Source organism: Schistocerca serialis, chromosome 3 (assembly GCF_023864345.2).
Source record: "Schistocerca serialis cubense isolate TAMUIC-IGC-003099 chromosome 3, iqSchSeri2.2, whole genome shotgun sequence".
Classification (NCBI taxonomy): Eukaryota; Metazoa; Arthropoda; class Insecta; order Orthoptera; family Acrididae; genus Schistocerca; species Schistocerca serialis.
The window spans coordinates 839,435,700-839,448,419 of NC_064640.1; the positions used below are offsets into that span (position 1 = coordinate 839,435,700).

The 12,720-nt window shown below is 41.4% G+C and overlaps 1 protein-coding gene across 2 annotated transcripts in view; it reads left to right on the plus strand.

The window, feature by feature from the left end:
- The window catches only part of LOC126470894 (protein sarah), a 50,069-nt gene that overhangs the window by 15,321 nt on the left and 22,028 nt on the right, over positions 1–12,720 (plus strand). For both annotated transcript variants that reach the window (XM_050098917.1, XM_050098918.1), the window contains exon 4: positions 10,508–10,676. In XM_050098917.1, the coding sequence (XP_049954874.1) occupies positions 10,508–10,676 (169 nt within the window). The remainder of the gene's footprint in view (positions 1–10,507; positions 10,677–12,720) is intronic.

A 12,720-nucleotide genomic window follows, 5' to 3' on the forward strand; every position in this document is an offset into this window, starting at 1 on the left:
CGACCTATCGCTGCAAGTTTCTTGACCTTAACAAGGAACTTAGTGATAGTACCTCTGTGTAAACTAATGGCTCTCGGGCTGACCGTGGTGGCGGGTGTGCCTTCGTCATTAGCACCGACCCATTTTCAGTATCAGCTTCGGGAACACTACTCAGTATTTACAGAAGAGCTCTTCGCCCTGTATCAGACCCTGCTGTACACGCGGCGACTCAGGCTTTTCAATTGCATCACCTGCTCCGTTTCTCTGTGCCCTTCGGAGCCTCTGTGTGCTATGTGCAGTCCATCCATTAGTGCAGTGGATCCAAGAAAGATTCCACTTGCTCACTCTTGAGGGAGCCACTGTGATGTTTATGTGGGCTCCTGGTCATGTCAGTCTGACAGGAAGCGAGGCTGTTGACACTGTGACCATGGCTGGAGTTATCCTATCTTGGCCCACTAGTTCTTCGTTCCTTCCGATGATCTCCATGTTGCTGTCTGTCAGTAGGTGGTGTCACTTTGGCATCACTATTGGTCTTCCCTTCATGGAAATGAGCTTTGGGGAATTAAATCTCTCCCAGTAGCTTGGTCTACCTATTCGTGGCCCTCTGTCCATGAGATCATCAGTTTAGCTATGTTGCGTATTGGGCCTGTCATTTTAGCCATCGCCATTTGGAAAGTGTTGATACCCCACCACTTTGTGTGCATTGTCATCAACTTTTGACACTGCACCATTTCCTGACCAAATCCCCTTTTTCTAACCATCTGCAATCAAATGTATGTTTACTGTCCAAGTTATTGGCTGTTTTAGCAAATGACGTGTGGGCTGTCGCCCATGTTCTACTTTTTATCCGTTGTAGCAATATGATGAAAGACATTTAATCTTTAGTTTAGTTTGGAACCTCTGTTTTTTCACCACACGGGGTAGCTGTGCTGTGTGCGGCACCTTGTTACGGTTCGCGCGGCTCCCCCCGTCAGAGAGATTCGAGTCCTTCCTCAGGCATTGTGTGTGTGTGTGTGTGTGTGTGTGTGTGTGTGTGTGTGTGTGTGTGTGTGCGCGCGCGCGCGTGCGCACGCGCGCGCTCCATTGCTTCAACAGCGTATTTTATGAGCCTTTCTCCAAGAGGAAGTCCTTGTTTGTAGTTCTCTTTCCTCCTATCACTTGGGCTTATTAATGTGTCATCGTTTTGAACTCCTTTGTCGTGTTAGTGTTCTAAGATTCTGACGTGGGTGCTTGTGACCTTAGTTAAAAATAGAAACAAATTACATAAGCTATGGGTCTTAGTGATAAATAAAACAAACAGCACTAGCTTTTCCACACTACAAGCTTCATAACATATCCCATTGCAACTTCACGGTCTTAGGGAGCAGGCTGATGTCACAAGCCAACCATTGCTTGGATACATATACACAGTTCAGCTTGCTCAGCTTGTTTCAGGCTGTAACTGCTTTCAGTTGTTAGCCTCTGATGATGTCTCCAGCATTGGGAGATGAAACATTAGGTAGAGAATTATGCCTTCAAGCACGGCCTTATGCCAATAACACAAATATCAGCAATAATGCAAACACTGGCCATCAAAACCTGCAGTCATATCAGAGACATTAGGAACACTGTAACATCATTAATATATGAGATAGTCTTTCCAAGGTTTGGCTAAAGTAGATTGCATTTGAGCCGATGCCATATTCCAAAAGAAGACAGTACTAAACTCTGTTCATGACAACCTGCAACTCAAAATCCTCAGTATTTGTACTGTACTGTGTGAATTTGGTACTAATTTTGTGGAGACAGACTATTGGTGTGATTGTTGAATGTTGTACCTAGCAGTTGTAACAGGTAAAACTAGAAAATCTCGAGTAAGCACGCTTTCAAACTTTAGTATTGGCACTGGCAGCACTTTAAACCTTGGTCTCTTTTTTAGTGTATTTGTTGGAAATGGACATTTAATGCTAAACCCTATTGCTGGGGAAAATTTTATAACAATATACTATAAGTGAATAGGTAAAAGAAAAAAAAAAATCTACTTGCCATATTATGGCAGCAGTCCCAAACAATCTGCCTTTCCTTCTCGTTCTGTCTGGTCCGTCTCCCCTTACTCGGGATTCTAAGCAACTTTTCCATAACTCTTTTTTGTTCATCTCTCTTCCTTCTCCTTCAGCTCTTCTGCCAGAAGGAGCCACTCGCTTCAAAAGCTTACGCATTTCCTTAACTTCTATATCTATTTTATCCTGCTGCCACTTGGTGAGTAGGTCTTTTATTTATCCCATTATATTGAATTTAATTAAAGTTGTTCTGTGTGGTGGTGGCCCCTGCCTCTTCATCCCACTGTGATTCTGGCCAGGAGGGGGATAAAAGAGAGGTGTTTCTTGTACTTCTTTTATACATCCTATGTGTTTCACATGACAGTCGCACCCCCTCAGTGGCCGATAGTGGCAGTCTTCGCGTGCAAATGCGCAGCTCCATTTGGCAGTGGAAGTAGTGTCTCGAGCTTCTGATGGAGATGTTGCAGGTAATCCATAAAATTTTGAGTGGTCATTCACAATTACTGTGCTAAAGGACTAAGGGTAGTCTCGTCATTGGTAATATGTGGTGGAAAAAAGAGAACATTTCATAAGAGAGATACATGTGACAATACAATAAAGTTGTGGCCTTAAAATTGGGAGCATTTAAATCCAGTAACCCCAATGCTTGGGCTGTGAGGTATTACCTGTCAGTCTCATTCTTCTTCTTCTGGGATGACACTTTACCATCATATGTCTCTGCAGTTTTGCATTTAAATTCCCACTATAGACTTGTGCTACAGAGTGAGTAGCCTCCTTTTCCGTATGTTGTCCAGTTCGCTCCAGTGTAATTTGTGTAATGTCTACCAGATGGGGCAAGATCCTTGATGGGCAGTGATAGATCTCCTTTTGGAATAACATATTACTGCTGAGTAACTTGTTTCACTGTGTATGAGAGCTGTTTGGTAGAGGAGCCACAAATCTTAATGAATTCACCCAGGTGTGGCAATGTCAGTTACAATTGTGAAGCAGCTCGTATTACTGGTGATTTCTTGTTCACTTCTTGGTTATACAGATGTAAAGAAGAAACCTTATTCTTCACTAGTTTTGAAGTAGGAAAGTTCTGTCTTTCTGCTCAGTGAGATCCCTGAATGCTTCTGACAGTTTTTCCCCCTCTTCCTCCATCCTCCTCTGTTTGCAGCTCTGTTGTCTAAGTCCTTGAGATAGGCTGTTGTCAGTATTTCTCCATTTTTTGCCTCATTACATCACTGAAAAGGCGTTTGTGCTGGTGAAAAAACGATTTTTAAGCTGATTATCCAGCAGAACCCATATTTGCACTCGTTTTACCATATCATGGGAGTGGTAGTCACTAAACAGAAAGTAATCATTGTACAAATCAGACCTACCTATGCAATACCCAGTGTGTCAACTAGAACAGTCGAGAATGGCTTATTGAAAGCTTAGGTGTAAGGCATAGTGCTGCTTGCTAAACTTCCATTCAATCATCATGATGTGGAGATGAATTATGCAAAATTACGTTTAGCAATGAGACAAAATTCTCGGCATCAGTGATGGTTTGCAAGTGCTGTGTTGAACAGGAGAGCAGCAACTACTGAAGTGCATCGAGTAGCAGTACGTGGAACCAACTCCAGGCTTCCTAGTGAAACAATTATCATAAAGTTGTAATGTTTGTTGAAGGAATGTTAACCAGAGCTGGATACATGAAGGACATTATGTTTCTGTTCTTACAATGTCTTTCTTCCAGCTGAGTAATGCTCACACTACCACTCTTTGGATCTGCGACTAGAGTTTAGTAAGGAGCATTGTGTGATACTACATCAGTTTTATTAAGAGAAGTGCTCAGTATATCTGTTCAAAATTTTCATCGTTTAGAACATGTGTGCCATTATAATGTGGTAAATAGTACGACCGATGAACCAGCTATCAAAAATTTCTTTTAAGACTCTCTCCAACTTGGAACGTAAGTATCATCTGGATACAGTAATAGTACATTGCTGCCAATTATGCATATTGCCTGAGGTCACTTTCAGTAGTTGTGTCATTGAATAAGAATTCTTAGAAGTCATTGTACTGTTATCTTACTGTGTCAGGTCTAAATTTTCTTGACCACCTGTGCCTTGTGATGGTTAATTTTGATATTGGGAAGTAGTTTGTACATTTGGCTTATGTTCATCAGGGGAATGCCTTATGTTGAAATGCCATCTCATTCGAATTTGTTGTGCTTATTGCAAACACAGAAAAAAGTTTCTGGTCCAGGAAACAGTTATGAGCTACCTAAGTCGTCGTAAATGGAAAGGAACTTTCTTCAGTAGCTAAGGCACTTCAGTCCAAGTCTGGAACTCTGGTTATCCATGAATTGAGCACAATCCATTCCAAAATCAAACACCAAAGAACTTCCAAATTAACAATGTCGTGAGGAGCACAGACTATGGAAGGTTTTTGACATAATACCAAGTACCTGAGTGCGGCCATTCTTTGTTGCTGCAGCATCTTCTTACATGGAACTGTGCTACACGTTCATGACATCTAGTCCATCAGTTGCATATCTGCCATGTAGTACATTGCTGTCACAGCATTGACTGTAATTTGCAGGCAAGCGACATCTCCAGGGTACCAATTGATGTTTCTTCTTCAGAGTCTATCAGAGATGTAACATTAAACCCCAAATGACAGTTACAGGTGGAAATGCTGCAGCTGGGGTGTAGTGCTGTTTGGAGGTGGAGAATATAATGTAGCAGCCTGGTTGCTTATGTACATTTTATCTGGTGTAAGTACTGACTTGTACTGCACATTAATGTCTTGCAGCAGAGGTGTGGGAGATGGTGATGCAGCAGGATGGCCTTAGTTGGGAATATGTTGAGAGAGATGGTAGTAGTGGTATACCCAAGTTGCATTCCATTTCAAGAAGTGAGTGGAAGATCAAAGGGATCGAGCAGAGCCTGTGGTGTGATGCAGACCAAGTCCAGAAATTGTGAGGCTATGATGGTGATGGCAGCAGGTGAGCCACCATATGTTAGACACTGGTGGCAACTGGTGCAGTCCTCAGGAGCACAAGTGGGATAAAAAAAATAACCTGTTCACATATTGAGAAGTGGAAAGCCGTAAATACAATAAAATCAGTTCTGATATTGGACATGAGATGATAGTACATGTGCAACCTCTTCATATGACATTTCCATTATCTGCCCCCCTTTTTAGGAATTTTCTGCACTCTGTAACTTCGTAAACACCTTTGCACTGGTTTAAGCACTGTAAAACCACAGCAAATATACACGGTCCAGTCACATTAATGTGACCACCACCTATGTTAAACATTAATGCAATAACCACGGACTGACAGCAGGGTGCATCACTGGCAGTTCTAACAACCCTACCACAACAAAGGTCAAAATTTATAATGATTGTAGTGTTGCTCACACTGCTAAATACTGCATTTCCGGGCAACAACAAAGTTATTATGTGGCAGGTGTCATTAGAGCACAATTAATAAAGTCATTTCATGTAATAATGAATAAACTAGGCACTCATCTTTTCGTGTTTCCCACGCTGGTCTCGTCGTAAAATCATGGCTCAATCGTCGAAAATCTAGGTGGTGATGATTCCGAGCTCAAATGAAAAGAGGCCTAGGTTTTATTCTGCTATATTCAAAAGTTTTGTAGATGCGCTTCACAAACCATTCTTGAAGATTAAACCTTTCAAAGTTAGCACAATGCTGATGTAAAAAAATAATCAGCACTCTGAATTTAAGTTACACTTCCTTTTTACTGCTTTTGTTGCAATATCATGTAACACACAAAACATCACTTCACAATACAAAACATACTTGAAAACATCTTCCTCACTGTTAAAATTCACATTTTATAAGCTGACTATAGTATGCGTCTTTCCCACATGACGTTCAAGACTTGACTTTCTCAAGGTCCGACTCTCTAACTAACTAAAATAATCGCTTACGCGCCCAAAAGTCAGAGTTACAAGTACGACAAAGATCATAGTGACAAAAGAAAGAATACACATAAGAATAATATCATTGCAATAGAAACATATTGATGTATCAAAGTACCTCTACATTAATGAAATCAAATCTGAATGTTGTCTCAGAAATATGTCAACTACTTAACAGAAGCATAGTAGAATATTACTGGTATCGAGAGGTTCAGGTGAGCTGCCGTAAAGGTTACGTATTTAAGTACCGTTACACAGTGGAGGGAGACCAAAAAATACTGCAGTTGTTGTAATATTTCAGAAACAGAGCAGATTTATCTGACATCCAAAAGAACGTCATCATTGGCTTTGCCTGAGGGTGGAAGCATTTTCCGAAATGGCTAAGTTTGTGAACTGTTCGCAGGCTGCCACAGTTAAAGTATACTGTGGAAAAATGGCGCTGTCCGAAAGTGGCACCAATGGGGCTGTGGTGCGCCACAGGCCACAGTTGACAAGGGTAAACAATAGCTGCAGAGATGTGTGTGGGTGAATAGACGTGCCACTGTTGAGTGACTGACTGCCCAGATGAACCAAGGGGCCATCAACGACTGTTCAGCATACGGTGTTGCTTATAGGTGTCAGCAGCAGGCACCTGATTTATGCACCCACGCTGACTGCTGTTCACAGTGACAAAGAGTGAAATTTGCATGCCAGTACCACAACTGGACATCCACGGAGTTGCAACAGGTGACCTTTTCAGATGAATCACATTTTATGCTCCATTGGACTGCAAGCAAACATCCTGCAACAATCATCAGAAAGATCCAGGCTGGAGGAGAGAGTGTTATGGTCTGTGTAATATTTTTGTAGCATTCCCTGGGTGATCTCTCCATTCTGCAAGGCACAATGGATCAACACAAGTATGCCTTTATCCTTGTGAGCCATGTCCAGCCCTTCAAGCATTTTGTTTTTCCTTGGCACAATGGCATCTATCAGCAGGGTAATGCAGTGTGTCACACAGCTCACAATGTATGTTTTTAGTTTGAATAGCACCAGGGTGAGATTACTCTACACGTCTCCACTAAACTCTCTAGACTTAAATTTGACTGATAATCTGTGGGACCACCTTGCTCAGGCTGTTCAAGCCACAGACCTTCACCCAAGAAATCTAGCGCAACTGGACACAGCACTGGTGTCAGCATGGCTTCACACCCCTGTCGGTTTCTTCCAGAACCTCACTGACTCTCTTCCTGCATATCTCACAGCAGTCCATACTGCAAAAGGTGGTTAGTCAGGCTTTTGATAGGTTTTCACATTAATGTGGCTGGACAGTGTAGAATGTCTAATTTATTAAGGAGGCTGACCACTAGAAACAGGATAAGAAAGAAGTTCATATGCACATAAATAACTGATCTATTCAACTTGTCAATTTATGGGATCTACATAGTTGCAGTGGTGTTTACCGTTGTTGTGCCAATGGAGGAAACGGTGTTGGGTAGTGCTATTGTGACATATGCTAAGCAGATGGCATGTTTTGCGGTAATACCTGCATTATGTTTTGGTGTGATCAATCACAAATAGCCTATGTCAGAAAGCAGTTAGGGAAGATTGCTGTCATTTGCAGCAGAATTCATTGCTGAGGTGATGGGGAAAAGGCAGTTGGAGGGCAAAGTGGAATAACCAGAATGATGTTATGCTAAAAAAAAACTCGTAGAGAACTGTGTAATCGTGTGGTGCCTGCCACAGTGCATTGTGAGGTATCTTGACTTTCTAATGAGCTCTTGTGTTGGCTACTCGTTCATGAGGAAAGTCACAATGTCTGTGTTGCCCTGTAAGTGCAGGTCAGTTGCATTGACATTCCTCATTGGAACACACACATTTGCATTGACTACAGTCTGTAGCTAAGCAATTCACACTGTAATGGGTATGATCCTGGCTCCTTCTGCTGACTGAATTGTAGTTGAGTGGCCACCACGTAAGACTTACTCATTAACTGTGCAAAGATTGTTATGTATGTGTAAAAAGCAGAAAGAATTCTGCTTGACCAAAGGATTTAGCTTATTTAGTAAACTCAGCATATTAAGAGGAAAGCAAGAAAGGAAAACTGAAAGATTTAATTCAATAAGGTGCCTGAAAAGTGTGTGTGTGTGTGTGTGTGTGTGTGTGTGTGTGTGTGTGAGAGAGAGAGAGAGAGAGAGAGAGAGAGAGAGAGAGAGAGAGAGACAAGTACTGTACCTGCTGCAGATGTAACATCTGCTGCAGTGCCAACTGCTGCTAGTGGCATTCAGCAATGCCAGAACCACTACAGAATTGCAGTATACACATGGAATACAGACAATCTCAGTTTTGAGGTGCAGGCTTGGGCAAATTTTTCAAGTAAAATGTGCAGAGACCATTCTGATGCAGGAAACAGTCTAAAACTCATAAAGGCAATGGAGAAGAACTCTGTCAGATGACTAATGGGCTCAGTTCTAAGTTTGAAATTGCAGGTTGTCTGTGAAGTGAGGGTTGTATGTTGCAGCAGCCTAAACCAAAGCCAATCCAAATTAACATGTTCAGGAGCACTGTCTAAAACTGCTTATTTCTTCATTAATGCAAAGTTACTTCAAAATATGATACCACTGGCCATAATGTGAAAATAACAAAAGTAAAAAATATTTCTACCAGCAGTTTGTAACTGTCTTCCTCATTATGAAACAGTTCTTGTTTCTTCGTATGTGTTATATTTAATGCCATTAGTTTTCCAAACAAGTTTTTTATTAGTACAGTAGTTCAGCATATGATAGTACAAAGGAAAAGAACTGTCAAAGAAGATCATGAAGCATTGTAGAAATATTTTATATGTAAGTTACTTGGTTTGTAGACTTACTGCAAAGCCTTCCTTCTAAGATTGTCTGTAAATATATGCAATTGCAAGTATTTCTGTATCTCTTAAAGCTTTTCTGTGCCAACTTTTCAGTCAACTCCATATCAATTTCTTACAGTATTATTATTTGTAACAGTGTGTTCCGACAACCAATTACTAATTTTTTTCAGCATACCAATCTATTACAGAACGTGTGTGACAGTGAAAGTTTGGGTCAGGGCTTGAGTGGTACTCTGATAGTCTCACGGTTAAGGCAACTGCTAGTGATAAGTAGCAGAGTCCTGGTCAGGCACACATTTTCACATTTTTAATTTTTTAGATTGGATTCTATTAGGATGTTTGTGCACCATGACGACACAGCAAGTATGGAAAACAAGGGAAACTTTAGCATTGGTTGTATAAATTTGAAACTTTTTTTGTTATTGCATATCAATTTCAATCACAGAGTGATTATCTTCAGTGCAAGACTAAGTCCAGTGGACTAGTGTAATCGTGTATAAAATATAACTGCAAACAATGACCAATTTGCGCCCCTTAAGAGGCTCCTTTGAAATCACCATACACAGCTGTGTTACAGAGCTGCAGTCTCAATAGAAAGGAATACATAACTCGTAAAAGTGCAGAGGAAGCTAACTCGTAAAAGTGCAAAGGAAGCTATGGCTGCACTTTAGTCGACACACATTGCTATTTTTGTAAGTGCAATAATTAAAACATTTGCTCTTATCTTTCCTGCGTTATTGTACGCAACTCTAGTTACTGAACCCTCAGTGTCGGTGGGTTGCTCAGCCAACTCCCTCATCCATTTCTGTCATTAGAGACTTAGGTGCACTAGATGTACTCCACCAGTTGTTGCCTCAAGAGTTGAATGATGGAGAGCTCTTACTATGAGAAGATAGCTGTATTGTGAACACATACAAATAATAGATTTTATCATTGCAGCAAAATTGTCCTCGGTGGTGAGCTCTCATGCCACCTTTCAGCCTATGCTTGTACGGCTCAGTGGAAAGTAGTCACAAGTGTTCATTCTAGTGATCACAATTTGGCTTAGTTCTTAGTTTCAAACAACACAGTCCCAAAATAAATGATGAGTAACTGAAAACCTCAGCTGCGACAGGTGTTGTTGATATACCTTGATGTGGACAGCTGAAAATGTGTGCCCCGACTGGGACTCGAACCTGGGATCTCCTGCTTACATGGCCCCAGTCGGGGCGCACATTTTCAGCTGTCCACATTGAGGTATATCAACAACACCTGTCGGCAGCTGAGGTTTTCAGTTACTCATCATTTATTAAAGGGAAAAGCTGCACGGTCATCAACAGTAACTGTTCTTTCGAGAACAAGTTACTGTCTTTGTATATACAGTCCCAAAACGTAAATGACCAAAGTGGATCCACATATGGCAAACTGGGTTCTGATAGGTAAACAGCATGCCTCCAACCCTTGCCCCTTCCCCTTAATACTCCTATCAAGCTTGTGTGGTAAAACTGAAGTGAATTAAAATTTAAGCTCCAAAAAATGCAAGGAGCTTGCATATTCCTTTAAGTTACCAGAAACATTTTATATACAATTTTGATTTAGAATATATTTTCAGAGAGACTATTCTTTCCGTAGATTAGGTGGTTGCATTTCTAACTGATAAGTTACTGTCATAAACAGAGTGTGTTAAAATGTTTTTGTACTTGTATGTGGCCTGGTTTAGTATTTTGCATACATTTTTCAGCCTGTTTCACCCATTGGCTTTGAAGATCAGCACTTGCAACCACCAGCTCCTGTAAAGCAGTTTCTCATATCTCCACCTGCATCTCCACCTGTTGGATGGGTTCCAAGGGATGAGGGTGAACCACTTGTTAACTATGATCTGCTCGCTGCGATAGCTAATCTCACTCCAGGTATGTACCTTCTAGTAAGATAATTGGTATTAACTGTTGCACATTGTGCTACATGCTTATACGCTTAACTGCATTAAGTAATTGTGTCCTAGATTTGTTATGTTAGCCATCTTCTATTCAAATATGATGTTTTCCACTTTAGTTCTGTCATTTAGATGATTTCTGTACAAACTAGATTAAATCTTTGCTTTGTTCTTGTCATTACAGTCAACAGTGACCGTTTCATTGTCTTATTAATGGTCTCTCTGGAACTGTAGTAGACCAGTCTCATCCTTCTTTACTGAGTTGCCAAAGTTGAGTGGTCAGCATGTACTTTGGTGTTTCTGAAAATTGCAGCACTCAACAGAAATGGTTAAAGACTCTAAATTCAAAGAGTATGTGCAAAAGAGTGTACTGGCAATAAGTGATTGTTCCATAGATGTGAGGTTAGGTCCGACCCCTCACTATTTTCTAACTGCGCAAAAATCTGTGTTACACCATGCTCAGTTGGTAGGGACTTGAAAATTTCATGTAAAGGATAGCACAAAAAATAATTTGAAATCAGCAGTTTTTACTGACACAATGTAAAATAGGCAGTTTTTGTGAAATGTTGCAAACTTTGGCATGTTCCCATTCACATGTAGAAATGTTGTAAATCTGAAGACGTACTAATTTCAGTAGCAGATAGTTAGTGAATTTTAAAATTGCATTTTGACATTTTTTCTCAAGTTTTTCTTGTATAATATTAGAGTGAGAGTTCATTTCCTGTGTGAAGAACATGACTCTATACATATCAAATGAAAATAGCCCTGTTTCCAATGTATTCCATTCCAGTAAGAGTTTGTCACCTTGAGAGACCATAATATCGTCATGAGTTGCTCTAGTGCACCTCTCATGGATTTAGTGGGCTCCGTTTCAAATAGGGTGAGTGCATGCACTGCACTGTCTAAAATACTTCAAAGTGACCAGAATGCTCTTTTATGAAGCTGTGCTTACACGAACATTATTGCAGGCTACCTGGATCCCTTCCCACTATATATCTTCCCCGATGGTGTCTTGAGCTATAGATGTGCGAGGATAGCGGTAGTGAACTTATATTGTTGTATCGGCCACCAAATTCACTTAATCTAAGCCCGATGGAACTCCCCCTGTGGGTTCAAAGGTTAGAATAAGCCCGATGTATTCCTCTGCCTGTCGTAAGAAGTGACTAAAAGGAGTCTCACACTTTTTGGTCCTAGGAGTTCAAGTCCCATTCTATAGTTTGACCTGCCACTTTCAAAATTCTACAGAAGTGTGGGCCATGTGGGGAAGGATGCCTTACGTGGTGCACAAGTTATCCATAGTGCTCTTAGATTCGATCTCCTGAATCTCTTGTTGTGGCTTTGCATCTCCACTTGTGCTTCAACTGTTTGGGCGAGGACCCTTTCCAGGGTATGTCATCTTCTGTTGTCTCCTGTCCTCTTTTGCCCCCATGACAATATTAGATTTCTCTGCACCCAATATCCAGCATGTTAGCCAGTCCAGTGACTGCACTGCTGATGCCTGAGCTGTAAACTCACCACGTATGCCAAGGAGTAAGTGCTTGTCTTCCTGGGGCATCAGGACTCCCGGCAATGGCCATCGTGCCAGTTGCTCCTTAATTGCCTCAGAGCCCCTGATCAAAGTGGGTGGCATCAGGGCGGATGTCCCGCAATGAAGCGCACTAAGTCATCTCTTGCTGGTGACCATAAAGCACCAGCAGTCTACAAGAAGGGCAAGATCGAACACAATGCCAACAGGTATGACGCTAAATCGTTTCCCTGCCTTGCTACACCATGGGAGGAACATAGGGCTACAGAACGGAGAGAGCCATATTCGCCTCAGTTCTTAGTCTGTAGCAGAACTGATGGGAACTCCTTTCTACGTATGAAGCCTCAATTTTTTGTTGAACACCTTGAGGATAAGTTTGGAGAAGTGACAGCGCAGTCCAAGATGCGAAACAGCGCAGTCTTGATTCAGGTAGCCTGCCCCTGCCCAATCCCGAGTGTTACTCGCCTGTGACAAGCTGGGTGATATTCCTGTTTCC